We start from the raw sequence: 23,234 nt of genomic DNA, 5'->3' as shown, positions 1-23,234 counted from the left end.
AATGAAGTACATAGCACAAAATATTGTGTGCAACTTGGAATGTATGTTTACAAAGATGAAACGCGTACAAACTAAGACATTCTTTACACTTTCAGGTAAAATATATCGCTTGTGTTTAAAGCATTTTACCAAGTATCTACAACAACACAGTGTAGAAAATAGGATTTTGATGATATTTCATGACACAGTGCGTAAGTACAGTCCATGTTGTTTTTCAGTTTTTTTTAAGGAAATTTAAGATTTTAATCAGGATAAATTTTGTCCAAAGTGATATGTGAAAAGTCAATATTATATGAAAAGGAATGAAAATGTGTCGCAAGGTAAAAATGTTATAACCAGTGTTTTCAAAACATAAGTGAACAAACACAAAATGACTACATGGACTGCGGCATAACAAATGATAAAATAAACTATGATGATTTGATCAGAATACAAACTACAATTTGTCTTTGTGATAAGATTCTTAGATTGCTCCATCCACCAAATATCCTTCTTCATCAAAAATAATTGAATTGTTGTGCAATGGCGAGAATAGTAAGATCATGATTGAATGAGACAAAATAGCTGATGTATTCTCCCAAAGTAGGTTCATTGACACAATACAGAATAAATGTATGGAAAACAACTGACCTTTATAATCTAAAACTTACAGTACAGACAATATGTGATTATACTCACCAATTCATTGCCAAAAAAATAAGATAGCTAATATGTAACATAGCATGTAGGCCATGTTTAGTAGAATGAATAAACATAGCACATAAAGTAATGAAAATACTTACTTTTTAGCAAGACTCATTGGCAAGCTGCTAATACTGACAAATACCAACTTATAGAAAGCTCCGTTCAGGCCTCAGTGTTCTGCACCATATATTCTCAAATCTCACAAGTCAAACATAAATCTGTTTTTGACGAGATTTGTTTCGACGTCGGCTAAGCGGGTCAGAGCTGGGGGCTCTCAAAATTGGGTGATGGGGCTTTAAATTTAATTGTGGGGTTTCGGGCCGCTGTTTTGTGTTAACAGGTTGGGGGTGCGTTGCTTTCATTGGACCACGGGATCTTTCATATGCAGAAGAATGAGATGCTTGCAACTTCTTCAGCAGGTCTTTCTTCTTTTTGGGAGGCAAGTTTGGATCGCTGCTGAGTGACCGGGCAAGTTCAGAGACTTGCATTTGAGTGAACTCAACACGCTGTTGGTTAAACTCCTCATTGCTAATCATGGCACAAAAAGTTGAATCTAGAGAGAAAAAAAATAGTTAGACAACTCAGGAAAATGCTACATAAAACTTTTATCCCATTGTCCATTGCATTAATACACAGACAAAATGAAGCTTTTTGGCAGTTTTCTTTGAACAAGGACAAGAGCAAATGTTTTAAAATTCATTAAAAAATGTATTTACTACATAACGGTTTTGCTTGTTATTATTTATTTAACCAAAATTTTATCAACATAAACATTTCACAACATTGCTTAACATTATCGTGATCATACAACCAACAAACTTTACGAGAAAACGATTAAAAGAAATTCTCTGCGCTTTTGAAATATTAACTTGACAAGATACCTTGTACGAGTGAAGGACTTTCCACCTCGCCTTTCTCCAATAATCTTCGTTTCCATTTAAATGCTGCTGCAACAGATGTTGGGAGGGAGAAAACTTGGTGACGGTGCTCGAGGATAAACAGGAAGAGACCTGCTACTGCTACATCCGACCTGTTTGTATCCAGTTTCTCAGTGCAGAAGATTGCCGATGGAAAAGTTTGCAGAATCACTGACTTGTTATCACACTGTGGGAAATGAAGAACCGAAAAGTGATGAATAAGGATGGGCCAAAACTGCAAATGTTCTGTTTGGTCGAGCACTGAGCATCTCATGTTAATGCCCGGTGCTCGGTGCATGGTGACATCATAAACATTCCCTATTGAACGCTAGTTTGGTAACTTTCCAAGGTCCCTAACGTCACCAGCGGAGTATTAAGCTGCAAATGCCCTAGAACAGCGGTTCCCAACGTGTGGGTCGTGACCCCAAGTGGGGTCGCCGGACGATTTTCCTGGGGTCACCTAATGCAAGGTTCCCAACTCGTTTCAGGCCATGGACCACTAGCCCCAATAAAATAAACCCACGGATCACCTCATGGTTAAAGAAAAATACAGTCAATTTTAATATATAGCCTACTAATTTTATTCTTGGGGTCACCGCAACTTGGCAAATGTTATCAAGGGGTCACGGCCCCAAAAAGGTTGGGAACGGCTGCCCTAAAAGTACACATCAAATGCATTTTTAAAAAGTCATTTTTGTTTTTAGATACCCTTTCAAACACTAGTTTTGTACGTTAGCAGGGCATAAATATGCAAATTTAATGCTCAGGTCAGTCTGTGCAACTGCTGGGCCAGGACCGAGAATCAAAAACAGTGATGCTCGGTACCGAGTACTCGGGTTCTGGCTCGGCTCGGCCCATCCCTAGTGATGAATAATAAGAACATTATTTCAATAAATATTTACAAGAATTTACAGTTCATTGTAGCAGTTTTGTTTTTACACACAAAATTGTCCTTGTACAGACTTGTTGCACACTGTTCCAACGTTATAATAAATCATAGAAATAAACACAGCAAAAAGTTTAACTTCTAGTTCACCTACCGATGGAATAAGAACAATATCTTTGCTCTTAATTACAGAACACAGAAACAAAACAAGATCCTTGAGTTCGTTATAAACAGAGTCGGGCAGGAGATGTAGAAATAGCTGGGTTGCTTCCAAAGACTCAGAAACCGGTTTTGTTGCTGTGACCGAGAAAAATCATATGTGAGTAGTCAAACCAATAAATAACCCTTCAGGCAATCGACTACAGATAGCTGGTGGAAATTTCTGTTTTGTAAGATGCACAGTAGCCATTAAAAGCAAGATGCACCAGACTGTTAAGCATAACATGGGAAGTAGTTCCCACTTACGGGTATCTTTTAAATCTTGGGGGTGGCATGGACTATAATGACACAGTTTAAAAACAAAGTAAAAGTTGCTGGTGGGTTAAGGTGAACAAACCCAATTGCATAAGCTAGTTTTTACCCAATGATCTGTTTATTGAAAACCAATTTAAAGTATAATGAGCTTGATAACTTTCTTAAATGTTACAACTGATCTTTAACTTGTTTATATGCTTACACCAAGTTGCAAACAATCAACACTTACAAAGCATTTCAACCAGCGAGCTAACAATCTCCTCCATTGACTCTTCAATGATTGGTTTTGGTAAAGACTTGTAATATTCAGAAATGGCAAAAAACATCTGAAAAATAACATTGATGGGGAGATCTGCAAGTGTTCTGTTCACTACACACTAAGCAGATGAAATCATGTTACACATTGATGACATGCACAACAAACAAACAGCTGCAATTCCGAATTAGAATTGACAAGCGACGCAAAATTGGATGTTGGATAACATATATGTCAGTTCAATAGACAAAAATATTGTTACCTTCAACTTTTTCATGTTACAATGATCCCTTGCGTGTTTACACAAAATGTTGTATCCATTTGGGAGATGCTGTAATACTTTTAGGGCTGTAGAAATCCACTTGTCATTGCTGCAAAGAACATATATAAGTACTTGGTATCTACCAAGACCATGCTGAACTCCATAAATACCTGTCATATGCACTTGCTACTTCACTGTACTGTACGCCATGTGTTGATACACCATTGCCTACATGGGCCTCTGCAAAAAAAACACGTAAGTTTTATTGATACATTAAATTGTTAAAACATATTTTTTTAACCATAATTTCCAGTTAATTGCAAAATATAGTGGACCACACCAGTTGCCTTCATAACACTTCATCAAATTACAGAGCTTTATCGAATTGAGATGCTTGATTACCCAAGTATTTGCTAGGTAAAGACAAAATGATAAAACTGACCTGTATCTTGGTGAGCTTTCTTATCAGTGGGTGATGTGATAAGGCTGTCCACAAATTGAAGGTCAAGAATTTGCAGAAGTCGAACCCTTACACACTCACGTCGAAGATGGGACAATTCTAAAAGATAATGGTTTGTCAAGTAAATCTGAGGTTTTTCAAATGGTACAAAGAATACTTCTACATTTATTTTAGATTATTTATATCTAGGTTTGTGAAAAAATCACAGATTAGAAAGAGCGATATCAGAAGTCAGACTTGCTTCAAACTTTTGCTCACAATGATAAAACTAAGAACAAATGTGGGCTAAACACTGATTGTCATGTTTAATTCTTCACTGAACACAAAGCATGAACAAATAATCATGTTTGGTACTGGTTGCAGGCTAGGTTTGCCCACTCCTATTACTTTTTGTATTAGTCTTAATCTAAAATACAGTGGTTCTTAACTGGTCAGAAAGTTCCCAACAGTGGGAAATTATGTGTATACATGGAAAAATGCATAAGTCAATGAGGTAATGGTACTTAAATTGTTGTTTGGTAATTAAATTGTAAGTTTTTAAATCTATATGTAATTGAATAAAGAACATTATTGTTAATGTACGGCACAAAACATCATCATAAAAGTGACAGGGGGATTTCACAGTTGGTGATTGAGTTTAGTGAGAAACTCTATCAAAAAAGTTAAGAACCAGTGCTCTAGCAAATCAACGAACAGCTAGGTACATGCATCTCCGATGAAATTGTCAAATTATAATTGGTCTACTGTAATTTATGTACCTTGCGTCGATAATTTCCTTCTTACATAAGCATCAGAATCATCATCTGTGCTAAAAACTGAGGCTGTTCCTCCATTAGCAGCTGATGGATTCTTTATCACACAGGAATGAACCTCGTTCTTTCTGCATTTATTCACACAACTGGTTATTGGAATAAAATACTGTGTGGTTTGATTTTTTCTACATTGTAAGGTGGTTATAATTTTAAATATATATGTCAAAGAAACGTTTAGATTTAAACATCACATAACAAGGTGTTGTACTTTCATGTCAGTGATATTAAATTTTGTGCATTAAACGGGTAATGCAGATCATGTGCACTTTAGTGTGTATTCTAATGTAAAAACATTTTTTCTAAAGTTAATAAGTTTCCTTAAATCACAAAAATAAATGGGGCGTTTGCAAGAAATATATCATTTTTATTGATCCTATACACAAAAAATTCAACTTTCCACATAAAGTTCAACACCTTGTAGGCAAAAAACAAATGATTTAAAAATAAGTGCAAACCAAATGTTCAAAAAAATGTGCAATAAATTTCATGCTGCATGTAACGTAAGTGTGCTGCAACAAAACAAAAAAGAATAAGCTACCTTTGTGCTTTTTTACGCAGTGACATGCGATTAGCAAAAGATGCAATAGAACTGAAGTATGTAGAGCTTTTTAGGTTTGAAAACCTGGAGGGGGTTTCATGGATGGCATCTGTATCTCTCTTCCTTTGCTTTGGAGGACTGGCGAAGTTAGGGGTATCACAAGGTTTTCGCACAGATAACTTATTCTTGATCTCGGGTTGGGAAAGAGTGCTGCTTCTTAGCCTGTGTTTCATCATAGGTGTTGACTTAGTAGAGTATTGTGAGTGCGAGAGTCTTGCTTCAAATGGGATTGTATTTTCATTTGGGTCGACCGGTTGGAAGCTGAGAGGTTTGGCTTGCTTCTTTGATTTTGCAAGAAAAATTGGAGTAGAAATCATTCTTCGCATCGAACGTGGAGGTTTTGTACATTCACTTTTGACAGCATAGCTACATCGTCGTGGATCTAGATAATGCTTTTTTTGATGTGTAATGTTGGATTCTATAGGTGTTGGCTGAGGCTTTTTCCAAGTTATGTGACAAGTCTTGATTGAGCTGGCTTGGACTTTAATATCAGTGGGTTCTGGAGCGTTTTCAGAGCTGCAATGTTAGTTTGTTAAGTGAGATGACAGAAAATAAACAGCATGCTGCTTTTGTTATAAACTGAAAGTTTAAGTGCAAAAACAAATGTGTAAAATAAAAGTTTCGTGCATGTAGTTCACCGTGTTCACACTGACCTGAAGGATTTTTTACGGAATGTCAGTCTTTGACTCAAACGAAGCTTTCCTCCTCGACCAATTTCATCAGATTTCTTATCCTTGCCGTCAGTGTGTTCACTATCTGATGCAGATGACTATAAATGAATGAACAAATTATGACAAAAACAAACCACAAAAACTTTCCTTTTCTATGTTGCATTGTGTCTGTTTACAAGACTTACGTTTCAATCAACAATAATTAAAACACTGTAAATTAGCTCTGTTCAAGTGTCTAGATTAATTACTTACTGTGCTGGATGATTTTCCTTTTGGGACATTTGATTCTGAAGAAGATCGTTTCATAACCATTCCGACAAGACTTGATGATCTCTTCAACCGTCGTCCAGTGCGAGGAACTTTGTCATCCTCCTCAGAATCACTAACTTGGGCATTGTTCAGAAACGATTCCTTGAAGGATTGTGCAGAAGAACCGCTAAACGATGGAAATCGTGAACGGTTTCCAGATCTTCTTGTTGGTATTAACATGTGTTTTGTTTTTGGTGTAGTGGAAGCATTGTCTTTCTTGTTTGTGGTGGAGATTGAAATATGGTCCAAGCTGTTTCTGATATCTCCATCTATTTCCTTAAGCACTTGTCGGTTGTTGACTGTCTTTGTTGCAGTTGCATCACCAGTGCCAGGTTTATCCATAAAGTGGTAAAGTGCTGATGCCGAATCTTCAAATTTTATACAACGATCACTTTCAACCGAGGTGCCAATCGGCTCAAATACACCATTGTCAATAAACGACTGACACAAGCGGATAATATTGTCTCTTGATATGAAAGATGAATTTGTAAACTGATCTGGATTTTGCTTGACGAAATGGAATAAAACATCAACAGCATTTGATCCTACAACAACAAAAAATATGGTTGTGTTAAATTACAGCAACAGATACATGATATCTAATTATCTGTAAAAAAACTTGTTACAAAATACAAACATTTATCTTGTTAGAAAAATTACCTGTGAAGGATTCATCGTAAGATTTTTTCATATTTCTTCTTCTTTTGACGTTTGCATGTTCTTTCAAGTGTTGGACAAGAGCATTCCATGTTCTTGTTGCCCGAAACTGACTACTACCTACAAAAAGAATCAATGCAAATCTTTAAAATAACGCAAGCACATACCTCAATGCTCAATCAATTGTGTTTTATGAAAATAAATTGCTGCTAAACGATAAACCCGATATTTGCTTCTATATTGCGCTAAGTTTTTTGGCTATAATGTATAAAGAAATCCTATTTTTAATCTACATCTATACTTCACTAAGCATAATAAACTCACAGCAAAAGTAGGTTAAAAAACAAATAACATTTGTTTACTAATATCTACCAGTTAAACGTACATTAGCATGAACACACACCAATTTATCGCATTTAAACGTACTTATTAGTTAAAAACTTGCAAAATACTTACCGGTAGCTGGTGAACAATTCATATTTGCCGCCATGACCTTTAGTTTGGTTTCAATCAAAGATTCAAGTACCTAATAGTCTCGCGCACAAAATACAGTACCCTGTAAAAAAATATTTTTTTAAATCTCTATGTAAGTTCCAAACAAACTTATTTTAAGACTGTCTGGTTATGTATTTAATTTAATAGTACGCTGGTAATATTAAAAGCAATGTTAACTTTGTCCTATCCTCTTTTAACTGTTACTAGTTGTGTCTTGGCAGATAAGTTGCTACACTGTTTCTTCTGCAAAGAGACGCTCACGTTATATAGGACTAAAACGGAAGAAGAAAACTAACTTTCTTGCGGATACATATCAGTGACGATAAAGAGGTGGTGAACTTGTGCCTTTCAAAGTCATTACCATCATTTTCGCGCCTTCTCTATCCGGCTGCAGCCCAAGGACCCCCGCTGAAGAGATAGCGAAAGGGCGATAAAGGGGTCTGTTGTTTCTGGAGATAGCCACAGCAGGCGCGGCAGACTTTGGTCACTCGCCCCCTGTGCCGGCTATTATCTCTCTTTTCACACCTGTCAGTCTTAGCACACGGCAACGTTTGAAGACTTATGTTCACCTGCTGTCTTCAGTCGAAGCAACATGAAAAGATCAAACATCTAGAATCGACCCAACATTTTGATGATTATGCCCAACCACTTAAAATACATAAAATAACGACGGCCTTTGCTGATTAAGGAAACTTTTGAAAATGTCAAGCGTGTTTTACTGCATCATTTGCAGTTCGGATTATCGAAAGGTTTCTGCAAAAATAATTATGATGACTGACAAGAATCCTGACATTGTTAATTAACAGCATCCTAGTTTTTCAAAAATTGTCACTGTTTATTTTCACGATTTGTCTTACAATGTAGGCTACATATAGTTATTCTATCGGATTATTTCTGAAATATTTGCATTGTTAATGAACAAACCTTCAAACCAAAGAGAAAAACATATTGCTTGACAATAAGGTAATATATGCCAACTTTTGTTAAATGTTTTTATCAGTCCTGAATGAGCACCGTTTTGCACACAACATTTCATCCTTAAACATGGCAGTGTAATAAGCCTAACAACCTGGTCATTTTGTGTGGAAACATTTGAATGAATGTAGCCTACAGTCCTTTAGTGAAACGAAAGGCCAATCGTATATAAGATTGAAAGCATACAAAAGATTGCAGGTTTGCCATTTTCTTCAGCACCATATTTGGACTGAAACAAAAGTTCACCGAAATGTCAGTGACGTATTCCCGGTATTATGACGTAACAATTATAAGCGCTGTCCACTTTTGATTACATCGGGCTTGCTTGACACAGAAATGCAACGTAAATAAGATGATGTGTGGTTTAAAGACGCAAGAATTCATGCATCGTTAACGTGATGCACTTTGCGTAATAAATTACCAAAAACTCGTTACAGTTGTATTATGGTAAGCCTAATGCACCTCCTTATGTAATATCCCTAAATAATTAAGTAATCTGAAAAGTTATAAATTACTGATAAGATACCATATGTCGTATATTGGTGGTGGGCTATAAAATAAGCGACTTTGGGGCTTGCCAACCGAATGCCTTTAATTGTAAAGTGTAAACCCGAACAAACATTAAAGCAAAGGAGTCGAAAGACTAAATACAACATGAAAGCCGAAACATCTGTCCGCTTATCACTAGAAGCTGTTACATGTCGATTCTTTATCTGATAATCTTCAAAACGCTATCGTTAAATTTGTCTATCATGATAGATGTCGGCCTACTAACAAAAATAAACCCATACTTAGATACATTCCCTCTGATTTTCCACATGTTCATGCATCTATACGTAATAAATGTTTCAAACCGAAACGATCCTAATATTACATTTACAAATATTATAAATGTTTTATAATACGTAAAACCGATTATAATTAATGTCTATCGGTAGTGTACACTAGTCTTGCTAGAAGAGAACCACTACCAGAAAACTTGAACACAGTTTGGATATTTTGTTCTAAACGTCCGAGAAAGACACATCAAAGACCAAAACATAAACTAGTATTCGCATTGAAATGCATTTATCACATACAAGTTCTCTTAAGCTACTTGGCGTTTTAAATTCTGCATTTTCCTTCTGCGGTTGTAATCAGTAAAGATTTTACCTTCACATGCAACGAAATAAAAATGCCTAGCTACAGAACAATTTTTCCACGAAAGGACCTGCCAATCCATTGTGACATCACAGGGTGACGCTTTCACGTTTAGAAAAGCGAGCGGGAGCTTTGTAACACGATTTGCGAATTCACCTGAAGCATCGTGACACTAGAAAAAATTCTCTGCCAAAATAAATTTTTCTATGTTGAACAAAATGTCGCGGTCCGTTTTGAATCAACTTTCGCTGCATATAAGTGCTTTGTTATTTAGCATGTTTTAGAAAGCTCATAGAAATACGGATATGTTTATTTTATTCTTGGGTATTTGCACATACAAAACAATTTCAGTATTGTAGCAATGGCTTGTCTCAAAAATCTCGCTTTCTACGGCCTATTTAAGTCTTTCGCTAATTAGAGAATTTTAAGCACAACATTTTAATGTCTCTACACACACAAAAATTAAGACTATTTACTGAAAGACACGCATTTCTGAATTTATGCATAAGACTTTATATTCAGTAAAAATCTTGTACATTTCCTGTTTGCACGCTCAACGAAAACTTTGTCTTTCACTAAATTGTTTGAACCGGTTTGGCACCAGCTTAAATGCGTGTCATTTCCGAAACAAACCGTATTACTTTGCGAAATACGTAATCGTTGACAAACTGTTTAATGAACTATCAACAGATTATCTCATATATTTCGAGCAAAAAACGTCTTCATAGAACCTCACAAGTTTTGCACAGCCAATCCTTGTATAGAGTTGCACGACTGCTCTTATACGCATAAAACGCTAATAAAATCTCCATTCCTTGCGATAAAAATAAAAATACAAAATCGTGTTGGTGAAAATTGCAAAAAGAGATGTCTGTCCGTGAAGCTAGTCATGAAAACATAATAACATCATTCAATTCCGTTTATGGGTTTCTTGTATAGTTGGATGTTAGAACCTTTGCAGGTTGCATCGTATGTAAAAGTATTTCTTTTATATATAATGTTGGCAATATACCAATACGTTAATCAGGTGTTTGATATCCAAAATAGTATGGTAGACCAAAATCAATTAGGACTTGTTTGCATGTTTTTTTGCTGAGTCATTTCAGGTTTGATGGTTAACCTGAGTCAGCACGACTTAGAACATGCTAGAAAAACTTGAACATTGCCCAAAGCATAGATTAGAAACTATTTGGCCTTTTTATCTTTTTGATGATGGTGGATACGGTCATGATATTGCATAATAATCGTGATTACTTGTGCGTGCTTAGCAGTGTTTTGTGGCTTGTTCAAGCGCCAACCAATTACTTATTGCAGCATATACGGGTAGCAATGTCTTGTAAATTGTTACATTGGTTGCAAGGTTGAATGCAAATCAAATCGTAATGTGTCCAAATAACCAGACGATGCCGACCTTTCGGCCAATAACTGAATATATCCCAAATGAATTGTACGAATAATATCAAACACCGTAAACGTTTTTTAAAGCATTTTTGTGGCTTAATACAACGGCAAGTTTAATGACAGAAAGTTTTGTTTTATGATATTCTCTTGCGTTATCAAAATTCCGTGGAAAATGTACCACAGCATTTTAAACGCGTTGATGAGAATTGGCTTGACATGCTTTTACGGATATCACGTTTAGCAAAAGGTCAGGTAAAGGTCCCATTTAACATCACATGTCGATTTTATGAATCGAACCCTAAGCTTGGTTTCAATTTAGCTGTAAAACGTACAACTTAAAAAAAATGTTTTTGATTTGTCATGGTATCATAAAATGAAACCAGCTTTTGTTAAGAAGTTTAAGTTAAAATACTTTTGCTACAATTAAAGTTTGATGTTTATTTTTCATTTTTCTTTGTTGAAACGAACACGCGTAAAAAAACGGTCAACAAAAAACAAACTCCCTCAAACGTAGACGTTGGTAACTTTGTCGAATTGTGAAATGTATTAGACTTAAAAGCGAAATGTACGTCAAAACTTGTTGACACAATGGAAACGATAATACCTTTTTGTTCTCGGAATATTACATTACTAAAGCAGCATTCAACGGCTACAATAACCGACAGAGGCTGTTGAGGCCATGTCTAGGCATGTCTCAGGCAAATCATAATCGGAAAGATGAGCTTTTTTTATTGCTTTCCACTTTTGCGTCATAAAATAAACAAAAAAAACCTTCATATGTTTTTTGAGAGGTGTGCGCATTTTCTATCGCCACTCTTGTTCAGCCCAAGCCGACATCTAAACACACCCAGTTTTTATTGGCTTGCGTGCTACCCACTTTAGGGTTACACCACTCTTGTGTTCGTATGTTGTAAGACTGATTTCACCCCCATGTGAAAACTTTGTTGCAATTCCCCCAGGTAAATTACACATTATCCACGGTAAGGTCGAACGTACAAAACGGAAAACACTCTTTTAACAGAAGCTGGAATAGGACGGAAAGTCGTGAAACTAGTTAAACGTCTTGTGACTTGTGTGGAGGAAAAGCTTTTTGTCAAAAAATTTGCACGTTAAAAGGCTTTTATTGAAGATAATTGTTTAAAGATCAAAAATTGCATTTACTACTTGCTTCAATTTTCTGTTGATTGAGATTGGCATGGTTTGTTTTAACCGTGATATTTTTTTAATGGCACACAGCGGTTGTTTAAGCGCTTTGTAATACGGTGTAGCTGTATAAGTGTAGAACATTAAGCCAATATCCACCAATTGTGATCTTTATTTCTATTGTCAGTAGTATATATTGTGGCTTTGACCCTCCAAGTATGCTCAATTACTTCCGGTATTACTTCCGGTCTAACCCTATAGACGGTTAGACGTTAACCCTAAGTTTAGACCTTAAGTTTAGACCCTAAGTTTAGACCCTTAGTTTAGACGCTAACCCCAACTATAACCCTAACCCTAGGTTTAGACGGTAATAACCCTAAGTTTAGACCCTTAGTTTAGACGCTAACCCCAACTATAACCCTAACCCTAGGTTTAGACGGTAATAACCCTGAGTTTAGACCCTAACCCTAACCCTAACCCTAACCCTAACCCTAACCCCAACTATAACCCTAACCCTAACCCTAGGTTTAGACGGTAATAACCCTAAGTTTAGACGTTAATTTGAGATGCTAATAATTCTAACTATAACCCTTTAGAGGGTAATGAATGTAATCCTATGGATGATAACCCTAACTGTTTGGTATGTATTAGGTAGTTTGTTGCCCAGATTGATATAATCCTAAACGGTAAAAACTGCAAGATAGCATCATCTTTACGTTTGTGGTGAGCTGGCCTCGCTTGCGGAAATTGTTTCCTGAATTGCATTGCTATTGAGGGCAATTGGATGGGAACAATTGTACGCTAGGCAATCGTGTTTACCAGGCCCATCAAAGGGCTTGGCGAAGCCAATTAATTCGCGCCTGCAGACCTGTTTTCTGACGTAATATTGCAAAGACGGTTTTGACGCAGTCAATTGCCAAGCGCTTCGGGGAGAATTTATTCATCGAATAACGTTTGTACAACCAAGTCATTTGCTATATAATTGGACGAAAAAGAGTTTACAAAGTCTTCCATTGAGATGTTTCGTGATACAGCGAATACAAACAGAATTACATAATGTCCACAAACCGAGGATTGAAAGCTTTGGAGTTGGATATTATTGAACGTCCACAAAAGAGTTTACAAAGTCATGCGAAAAAATTGCGATATGTACATGTTCTTGAAAACACAAATGATTGTTTGCTCAAAGTTCATTGGGCGCGGTTGAAATTCCGTCGCCTTGAACAATGCGCTTTCCGTAGAAGTAGGTTAAACCCGACTTGTATTGATTGTACGTATAAATTTCGGAGCGCTTAACCATAAAACCAACATTTTTAGTTGTGTGCGATATTTGGGATCTTAAAACATTGAAATAGTTCTCTTTTCTCATTTCATTTTGTCTTCGATTCACCCCTTTGCAAGAAAATTTTTGACTCGAGTCGCCGAATGCAAAATACGTTTTTGAACACAATGCAACAATGCCATGGCCTTGGAATTCAATTTTCCACAACCCCGCTGACCTACGATCGTGAGCATATTGTTTTAGACAACAAGGCAGAAGATCCCAGGGAAAGCCCCCTTTCTTTGCTTTCAGGAAGTCATTGAAATGAGCAGGGCAGTACTGGCGCAAAAACCATTCTCCATACTCGTGGTAAAATTCAGTTAGCATGTGAGCTTTAACACAACTGTCTAAATTATTGCTAGATAAACTAAGATAACAAGAATCTGTGTCTATTAATACAATTTGATATTTGTTACGTTCAAGGTATTTATCTAGCATGTCATAAACAAATGCCAACAATCTTTGCTTTGCGTAACAAAAGATAAAAAAGCCGATTTGGGAAGGGTAATTGAATTTGCACACAGCCTTTCGGCTTACCACCTCATATAGCCCATTCCCTAAACAATTGATGCTGCTAAAACGACGATTGGCCACACACATTGCCGCTTTTGGGGCGTCCACATATTTTATGTTTTTGTGTTTTTCGACGTTCGTTATGGTCCGTCCAAATGCCGAGTTTGCTTGCAGTTTAGCCAACGTCCCTAAAATCGTGTAGTTCGGAGATGTATCTCCAAGCCTTCTGTCATTTGCTATTTTTTCACCAAAGCCTTCGAAGCAAGCAACAGGTTTAAACTCGATGAATTGATGAATTTTGTCTACAGTCAAGCCGTGCGTCATGTAAAATTTCACGAGAGGTGAAGTGAGCAATATTTTTGTCCCATGGAAACTGCTGATTAACATTCGTCTCGGTTTTTTCAAAATGTTGTGTTTTTCCGCGTATGCTTTCATGTGCGGTCCAATGTCATCTCGGCCCACATTTGTATTTTTGAATATTGGCGGAAACTGAGCGAGCTTGGCTTTCAAATGTTCAGGAGTAGAAATGTCACACTCGACCAAACCAAAAAGTCGATCGTTTTTTATATCAGCGATTATTTCGCCTTCCGACATTTTGCCTTTGGTGTTATGAAAAAGATTGAGTTTGTTGAGAAAGTGTTTGACCTGGAAGTCGTTTCTTTTCTGATGTTTCCAAGCGCATTCCGCCATTTCAATCACCGTGTAACCGAGAGACCGAAGGTAATTGGTGGTTTGTTGAGTGTCTTGTCGTAATTGCCACATGGTCTTCTTCAACTTTTTGTTGTAAGTGTCATCTTTGAAACATTTACAACAGCCGTGGTAATAACATCCTGTAGTTCAAGTTCAAAGTGTTAACGATTTCATTTTATAGTTTGTAAATCACCAAACAAGCAAATTATTTTTTAACTAACAAGGCAAAGCAAACTAAGTGTTAATCTCTGTATTATATAAGAGCAATACCAGATTTGTTTTGTTGTTTTTTTCAACAAAGTTTATTTTATATTTCACTACATTTAATTCTTAAATTAATGCATTTGGGAAAATACAAAGTTTAGTGAACATGTATAGGACCGCTGTTCGCGCTTGCAGCATTGCGGAAATTGTTGGCCTAATTGTATTACCAGGGCCCCATAGCGTGGACAATTTGTTGGAAAACTACCAGCTCGCTTTGTGACGTAAACGATTGCAACACCAAACTTGTAAAGTAAGTTTAATAAAAGCGTTAAACTTGGCACGAAAACGCACCGATCTTTGGATGTTTCCTTGTCCAAACGAAAAGGAAGTCATTTCTCATTGAACTTTGCAAGTAAATGACTATTTTTATAGTTCAAGGAAACAATTCGCTTACAACATCAAACTAGCATAGCGCTTTTTTATGTTTCTTTTTGTTCAATAAATGGATAAAATTTGGCAGGAAAACATCGTTGGATATTTCTATATCCACGGGAAAAGGAAGTAATTGAAGTTCTGTGGGGGCCCACATTTTGCTTGCAATTTATAACTCACCGTGAAATTGGTATACATTCCCCGATGACGTATACCCATCTACGCGAACTCGTTTTGAACCCAAAACAGCTTCTTTGGAGTTGAACTGATGGTAAATCGTCTGACCTGAGCGATGAGATTCCCATTCCAAAAATTCGACAGCAATTTGACTGTGATAGTTTCTGAACTCTGGTTTAAACTGGTTATTACGTTGTCGACGAATTCCAAAACCGGTAGGCATTTCCATCATCAGACACTGAGAAGATTAAACACAAAACATGAGATCGAATTTGGGTCGAATGAAAACAACCCCATATCGATACTTACTTTAGTGTACAAGCTATTTGCGTCGTATCCAATCACGGATTGACAAGGTAGTTTTCCATTTTCAAGAGCTCGGATGATTGTGATGTCTCTTTCACAATACCGAGAATGGATTATCGCAGGACCTCCCACAACCTGATGTCTTATTAGTTCAACCAAGTCCTTGTTTTTTTCACCAAAAAGCATAAAAACTTCCCCGTGTTTTAAATTCCGATACATGATTTTTGCCGTTAGACCAGGGATCGATATGGCTTCTTTGAACATGTCGCAATTCTGGGATTTGTACAAATCAAACTGTTTTTGCAACGCTTCCAGGAAGGGTAATACATCCAGCGTATTATAATACTCCAAGTAGTCTCGAAGAGATGTCATTCCCTTTTCTTTCCAAACCTAATACAAACACTGTTCTTTAGAAAATTAAAAACAAAATAATTTACATGTTTTTGAAAAACAACTCACGTTTAGGCACTTCTTGTAAGCCTCGTCGGAAATATTGCTTCCTTTAATGTGACTGTAGAATTCTTTATGTGGAGGTAATTCTCTTTCCTGGAGACGTTCCAGCGTCGTTATGTATTCATACGGAAACGAAGCTTTCATTTGAGTGCAATCGTAGGCTTTCAAATATTGTTCGTACGACGTGCCCGCTGCCAGATAATAGCTGATGTCTAGAAACCGCAGTGACTCTGTACTCAAACACATAAAGCTTTGATCCTTTTTAACAACGCTAATTCTTTGACCTTGTTGTTGCAAAGACATGATCAAATACGGCTTGATAAGATTCATATCAAATCGGCCGCCGTTAAAAGTAATTACAGGGAGTTGCATGAGATGTGTTTCTAGTTCCCGTCTAATCTGGTACAGGGGCAATTGCTTTACTTCAACAGACTCCTTTAAACTCTGGGCTTGTAAGAGGTCATCAACTTGTTCCAGTAAGCTTTTATATTTTGGTTGTAGAAGATTATACGCTTGGTTTGACATTGCAAGGAGGCGATTCGTTAATTTGTCAATCAACCCTTGAGAATTTCCATCCGTCACTTGAAAATAGGCGCTTTCAAAGCCTGGTATGTTGGAACTTACGCAAAACGACAGCGGTTTGTGTCGTTGTGTGTATTCCGTTTGGATGGTTTTGGACGGCAGATTTTCTGAATTCAAATAGCTCTCAAAATCAAAAACGGCGCGAAATTCGTAGAAACGATCTACAGCGCTCACATCAATTCCTGCAAATTCCAATTTTTCAAACACAGTTTTTGAACATTGGTAGGAGCCAGCGGGATACACTTTTTTGACGCTGTTTGTGCATTTTTTCTCATGTCGATTTAATTCATAAAAATTCTTGAAGTTCGTCCCATAACACTTGCATGCAAATGAATTGGAAAATTGGTTGAAGTTTCGAATCAGACTAAAATGATTTTCGTACAGATTTAAATTGCAGGTGGGATAGGTTTGTTTCATCAACAAAGACGGTGAGCGTTGCACGAGTCTGGAAACGACTTCTCCGTTGAATTTCTTCAGTTCAAAAACCGAAATGTTGATTTTAAACAACTGTTCCAAAGCGTAAATATCACAGAGTTGAACACCGGCGAAATCGCCCACTCTTTCACGAGACCAGCGTGAATACAAGTCTATCATTTCACAGTTAACTTGCCTGTCCTGAAACCAAAGCTGAAGGCATCGGAAAAAACATAAATTGTCTTTGTGCAAACGACCTTGGCTGTTCCGCAGCATACACACGATTGATTTGTTGCGGCGGATGTAAGGCGGCAGTTCCGTTACTCGTCCACCAATCAACTGACGTCCACACTTGTAAACATAATATGTAATGTTTGTAATAATTTCGACGGTGTTTTTGGTGTCAGGTCGTTGCAGTTTTCCGATTTCCAGCAGATCCAACTCTCTGACCATGGCAATAAATCGCTCGACATCCTCGGGGGTATTGATTGGAATCGGCTCGTCAATTGCAGGTGTTGCCGAATTAGAATGATAGTAACGTAGTTGTGCAGTTTCTTGATGACGCAGAATGGCACCAACGCTTAAAGAAATTTTTGCGCGGTATGGTATTAATTCTAATAAATACTTTCGCAATTGTTCCAAATGATCAAAGTCGTCAAATGTGAAATTAAAACTATCTACTACCGGCTGTCCTATGTGATGCATTGTTCTAATGGAATCCCAGTGTCTAGAATAAAACTCTTGTAATTCTTCATCTAAGAATATAGGAGCTTCGTCCGTTCCGGCTATAATCCGCGGTTGGTCAAAATCTGTTGCAAAAGAATTCTGTTGCGGACGTGACGATATCGGGTGATTTTCGGAAACATGATGCTCCAAATCGTTTAACCGTGGAAACGAACTATCACAGTATTGACAGCTGTATTTTGGCTGACCGCGACAGGTCGTTTTATGACGTTGGACATCGCGCGGGTATCTGAATACTCCATTACAATATTCACATGTTGCATGAGCTCTTGCTTCGTGCAGTAGCAAATGAGAGTTTAACAATGCTTCAGTCCGGAAAATCCGAAAGCAATTAGGGCAGCTATAAGACATTGCCTATCGACCTAAATGAAATACAAAATAGGTATGAAATAAATGCATTATATATTGGATGCAGAATACAAGTGTTACATTGTTATACACGTGATTATAAGATTACAAGCAATACACATTTGATTGGATGTGAAATGAACACATCAATTGGCTTTGGAGAAAGTCTTTCCCACTTGATTCACTAATTCCAACACGGCGTTTTCAGTAGCTTCTTTCCTCTGACAAAAGTCGACCATGAGTTGTTCATCTTCTGAATCTTCTAACCCTGGTGCATTCGCAGCTTGATTTGATGCCTCGGCATTGAGCCCACTTGTTCCTGCGCTAAGATCATCTTCTTGATTGTAATAAGACTCTCCTAAAAGATGTTCGAGGTAGCGCCTCTCAATCTGTCTGACTGGCCTGTAAACATGCTTGGTAGGTTTTTCCTTGCTTCTGCATGAGATTAACGTCGCAGGTCGGTGAGAACGGATGAATGGATTCCCTTCGTCGCTATCTAAATCATACTTTTCCATAAGTCGTTTGCTTTTTGGAGAGAATTCCAACTTTCTCTTGGCTTCAGTCATTTTTTCTTTATCAATTTGGTTTTTGCGTAATGTTCTCTTCTTTCGTTCTTTGCGTATTACCTTTTGGGTTTTTTTTAGTTTAGACAATTGTTTCGGACTGTCGCCACTATCACTAATCACTATCGCCTTTGTTTTGCGGCGCCGCAAACTTTTGTTCAGCGGTTGAAAATCTTCGTCTGAGTTAAGAATAATATCATTGCTTGCAAGATTCTTTGCCATGATGCTTTTACTGGGTACAGATTGCACTGAACCGTGGGGATCACTTAAAGGCATGGCATGGGGGAAAAAATCCACAGCGGCTGGAAACGACGAGAGAGCCTTGCAATTTGCGACATCGTGGTGCAATTGTTTAGGGTTGTTTGTATTGGTCAATTCAGTTTTAATTGCGCAATACATACGTCACTGTATTGCGCCACATGTCGGGACTTGCCTGCCGAAACCAAAAAACAAACAAAACACGTGTGGTTTTGCGGCAATGCTTAAAAAGGGAGAGGTTTTCATGTCGACCCCGAACATTAAATTGCAACAGCATGCATCGTCAAGTTCGTTCGGGGAAAACTATTTTCGCTGAAATCACTCGTCGACATGTAGTGGAAGGTAAATGCTTTGTGCTTACCCCGAGGATTGTCAGGGGAGTGACTGATTGTTTTTTGCAGATACCCGCTTACGCTGTGCAACGCTGAGTGTGCGTTTGGGAAAAGGATTGTACCTCGACTGCGACCAACTGAAACAACTCGTAACCTACCTGTTCGAAGGTCTACCATATCTTCTGGCATTTCCGAAATCGGCAAACAACGGCTATTTCCGTGTGCAAATAATTTACTGTTCGGATCCAAATTCTCAAATCCAGGCCCGTGTCGATGAAATAACGACCGAATCCAAATTAATGAATGCGGAAGTGCTTTTCAAAGAAAACATTCTGTTTGCCCCGGTGTCATACTTGAAACCTGTTATTTCCAATACATCATGCTTTGAATCTCACGCAATCGATTCAAGGGAAATCAAAAATGTAGAAAAACTGTTTCGAGAATCGCGCCTATAAAATGGCGATGTATAGCTATTTCTTCTCTCATTTTGTGTTCGCTTCGAAAGGATTTTGACATGTGTGCTCAATTTAAACATCCTTCAACCATTGTGATATCGGGTCCTAGTCAATCAGGGAAAAGCGTATTCGCATTTAAACTCATACAAAATATAAAACAAGTATTTGATCCCGTTCCGAAAAACATTTATTGGTTTTACGGTGAATTTCAAGATTCGTTTCGCAATTTTCCCGATGTACAGTTTAAAGAAGGATTAAATGAATTAAATAATCTCAAACAAGATTCTTTGTGTGTTATCGACGATTTGATGACAGAGTGCAATGAAAAAATCTCTAATCTATTTACCAGGGGATCGCATCATAGAAAGTTGACAGTTGTTTACCTGATTCAAAACCTTTTCCACAAGGGCCGCGAGCATAGAACCATATCGTTAAACGCTCATTATATTGTTTTATTTAAAAATCCACGGGATAGTTCTCAAATACAAGTTCTAGCTCGGCAAATGTATCCGGGGAATACAAAGGCCCTAATCGAAGCGTTTCGCGAATCAACAGGAATTCCTCATGGATATCTATTACTAGACTTGCGTCAAGAGACACCGGAAAACTTGCGGTTACGCACCGGAGCGTTTCCGGACGAAACCCATTACGTTTACATTCCAAAGACTTAAATTCGAATGCATTTGCGTTTGTGCGTCATTTTACAGCATGCCGTCGACCTTGATACAAAAACATAAGCAGGCTTTGCAAGCTCTGGCGAAAGGCGACGCAAGAGTTCGTCATTTAATTTTAAACGGCTGTGACAAGACTCTGGTGAACTGTTTGAGCGAGTGCGCAGACAATATCCTGCGAGGAAACGTACCGCTAAGTTCCGTTGAAAAGAAACGATTGAAACCCTATCGTCAAAAACTTCGTTGTCTCGCCAAAAAACAAACCCCCTTTCTCAAAAAGAAGAAATTGATTAACCAAAAAGGAGGCTTCCTTTCTGCAATTCTTGCGCCATTATTAGGAAGTGTTTTGCCGAGTCTGGTTGGAGGCATAAGCAAGTTGTTTAAGTGATGTCCGTGCAAAAAATGATGCTCATTGACCCACGCATGTACCGCGATTCGACCACAAAAGTACTATCACGACTTGATGCTGACATGGAACAGATTTTAAATCGGAACGATTTGACGGATCAAGAAAAAATCTCGCAATACCAGGAAGTGTTGGAAAAGTATTTGCTGTTTCACCAGAAACTCGAGAAGCCCCTGGCACTCCCTATCGTACGCAACCCCGCACCTGCAATTCAAAACAAAGCGCTGAAAACGGACAATCTCGCCGAGCAAACAACTCACCCTATAGCAAAGCCATTCGATGACGCAGCGGAAATGATTGTAACAAGCGCACCCAAAGCTCTGCAGAAAAAGGCTCGATCACTATTAGATCACTTAAAGCAGAACAACATAAATTGGGACGCGCACAAACAACTGATCTACAATGATCAAGTGATCACCGGAAGCAATATCGTTGACTTGGTTCAAGACGCTCTTCGTAAGCGTAAGAATGTAGATCCAATCGGTTGGAAAACATTTGCTGAAATCCTGAAAGAAACCAACACACCCGAATATATCGTCGGAAACAAAGACCGCTTGAATTTTACCAAAACGAATCCAAGTTGGAAAACCTATTAATGGAAAAGATATACTACACACCCTCTCAGGCGGGGAGTTTGGGCGGCGTTGATGCCTTGCATCGCTACAGCAAACAAAACCGATCCGATGTGAAACAATGGCTTTCAGGAAGCAGGGCTTATACCTTGCACAGAACTGCGCGACGTCACTTTCCTCGCCGGAGAGTGGTTGTAGGGGGAATGGGCCAACTCTTTCAAGCCGATCTAATCGATATGAAGCGATTGGCTCGTTTCAACGATAATGTAAAATTTCTGTTGACCAACATTGATGTTTTTTCAAAGGTGGCGTATGTCATTCCTTTGCGCAATAAAACTTCTAGCTCCGTGGTGAAAGGCTTTTCCAGCATCCTTGAACAAACAAAGCCTTGCAAACTTCAAACAGACCTTGGCAGTGAATTCATATCAAAACCATTTCAAGCTTTGTTAAAAAAGCACGGCATTGGTTTTTACAGTACTTTTAACGCCGAGACAAAGGCTTCTGTGGTCGAACGTTTTAATCGCACAATTAAAAGCAAGCTATTTCGATACATGACCGCGCAAAACACCCATCGCTATATTGATGTACTTGACGACCTTGTTCACTCCTATAATACATCCTATCATCGTGCAATCGGGCGAGCTCCATTGGAAGTAAGTGACTGCAATCAGGAAATTGTCTTCCAGAAACTCTATGGCCATCCTGAACCTTTGACCCGACAACGATTTAAACCGGGTGATGCTGTTAGAATTTCTAAGTTCAAAAAGGTTTTTGGAAAAGGGTACGTTTCGCAGTGGAGCGAAGAATATTTTCATGTAAAACAGCGGCAGCCCGGCGAACCTCCAACTTACACGCTATCAGATCTAAACGGGGAACTCTTGCAGGGGACGTTTTACGAAGCGGAACTGCAAAAAATAACTCCGCCGGAAACATTTCAAATTGAAAAAATAATAAAGCGAAGAAGAAATAAATTATACGTTAAATGGAAAGATTATTCGCATGATTTCGATAGTTGGATCCCGGCGTCAAGCGTTCAACATGCCAGTGGTCACTAAGATTTGTGCATCTTCTGGTAAAATTGTCTTCATTTGCCAAATAATTCTAATTTATGGTGTTGTGATTGCCAGCATATTCAATATTTCATCGCCTCAGCAAACAGAAAAACAGCTTTGGATATCCTTGTTGTCGAGTTGCTTAGGTTACCTCTTACCGAACCCGAAACTGAAGTTCAAAAGGAATGCAGCAATTCAACCTAGCCCTGCCGAGCAATAGCAGCTTGGATTTTTATCCGGATAATACAGTGACAAAATACACCACCCGCTTGCCTAGGTCGTTTGCACTACAAGGCGAGTGGGAACTCGCTCTGGACGAAATTTTTATACCGAAAACATGGAACACTTTTGCGAACGGAGAAGCTTGGCTCAAAATGAAAACTAGGGGTGGAACACAGCGCTTGGTTCTTCCCGGGGGTCATTACACAGCTGCATCCTTCGTGCAGGGCTTTCGATCCCTTTTAAGCTTGTCCGAAACAGAATCAAATGTGAGCTACTTGAGCATCACCAATCGACTACGTTTAAGCATCGGCGACAATTATCAAATCAAACTCAGCCCCAAGCTTGCCGCCATTTCAGGCTTTGATACCGGGTATTTATC

General features: G+C 38.1%; 2 protein-coding genes across 4 annotated transcripts; both read right to left on the bottom strand.

The window, feature by feature from the left end:
* Positions 1 to 23: 23 nt before the first annotated feature.
* LOC145237619 (DEP domain-containing protein 7-like) lies at positions 24 to 7,563 on the bottom strand. Of its 3 annotated transcripts, none has more exons than XM_080100554.1 (13): positions 7,439 to 7,563; positions 6,990 to 7,099; positions 6,273 to 6,874; positions 6,003 to 6,118; positions 5,290 to 5,865; positions 4,698 to 4,819; positions 3,922 to 4,038; positions 3,650 to 3,719; positions 3,480 to 3,588; positions 3,191 to 3,287; positions 2,642 to 2,784; positions 1,566 to 1,788; positions 24 to 1,237 (listed from the first exon to the last, which is right to left on the bottom strand). In XM_080100554.1, exons 1-13 carry the CDS (start codon positions 7,474 to 7,476, stop codon positions 891 to 893), a joined length of 2,670 nt encoding a protein of 889 aa, XP_079956680.1. In that variant the 5' UTR covers positions 7,477 to 7,563; the 3' UTR covers positions 24 to 890. The 3 variants fall into 3 exon arrangements, with proteins under 3 accessions (XP_079956680.1, XP_079956679.1, XP_079956681.1); XM_080100553.1 differs by having other exon boundaries at positions 6,990 to 7,106; positions 7,443 to 7,563; XM_080100555.1 differs by lacking the exon at positions 5,290 to 5,865 and having other exon boundaries at positions 6,990 to 7,106; positions 7,443 to 7,562.
* A 5,490-nt stretch (positions 7,564 to 13,053) lies between these two features.
* Positions 13,054 to 18,338, bottom strand: LOC145238365 (uncharacterized). The gene is made up of 4 exons (XM_080101509.1): positions 16,243 to 18,338; positions 15,787 to 16,173; positions 15,481 to 15,715; positions 13,054 to 14,804 (listed from the first exon to the last, which is right to left on the bottom strand). Exons 1-4 carry the CDS (start codon positions 18,325 to 18,327, stop codon positions 13,324 to 13,326), a joined length of 4,188 nt encoding a protein of 1,395 aa, XP_079957635.1. The 5' UTR covers positions 18,328 to 18,338; the 3' UTR covers positions 13,054 to 13,323.
* Between the last annotated feature and the right edge of the window lie 4,896 nt (positions 18,339 to 23,234).

This window comes from Phallusia mammillata, chromosome 7 (assembly GCF_965637545.1).
Source record: "Phallusia mammillata chromosome 7, kaPhaMamm4.hap1.1, whole genome shotgun sequence".
NCBI lineage: Eukaryota > Metazoa > Chordata > Ascidiacea > Phlebobranchia > Ascidiidae > Phallusia > Phallusia mammillata.
The sequence above is the reverse complement of the archived record's forward strand: the minus strand, read 5'-3'. Positions and strand labels throughout refer to the sequence as shown.

Coding starts and splice junctions, on each gene's coding strand:
- LOC145237619 (XM_080100553.1), bottom strand. CDS start 7,476: ATGGCGGCAAATATGAATTGTTCACCAGCTACCG. Junction 7,107..7,442: donor GAATTGTTCACCAGCTACCG/GTAAGTATTTTG, acceptor TTCTTTTTGTAG/GTAGTAGTCAGTTTCGGGCA. Junction 5,866..6,002: donor TTCCGTAAAAAATCCTTCAG/GTCAGTGTGAAC, acceptor CTAACATTGCAG/CTCTGAAAACGCTCCAGAAC.
- LOC145238365 (XM_080101509.1), bottom strand. CDS start 18,327: ATGTCTTATAGCTGCCCTAATTGCTTTCGGATTTTCCGGACTGAAGCA. Junction 15,716..15,786: donor CAAATAGCTTGTACACTAAA/GTAAGTATCGAT, acceptor TAATCTTCTCAG/TGTCTGATGATGGAAATGCC. Junction 14,805..15,480: donor GAATGTATACCAATTTCACG/GTGAGTTATAAA, acceptor CTTGAACTACAG/GATGTTATTACCACGGCTGT.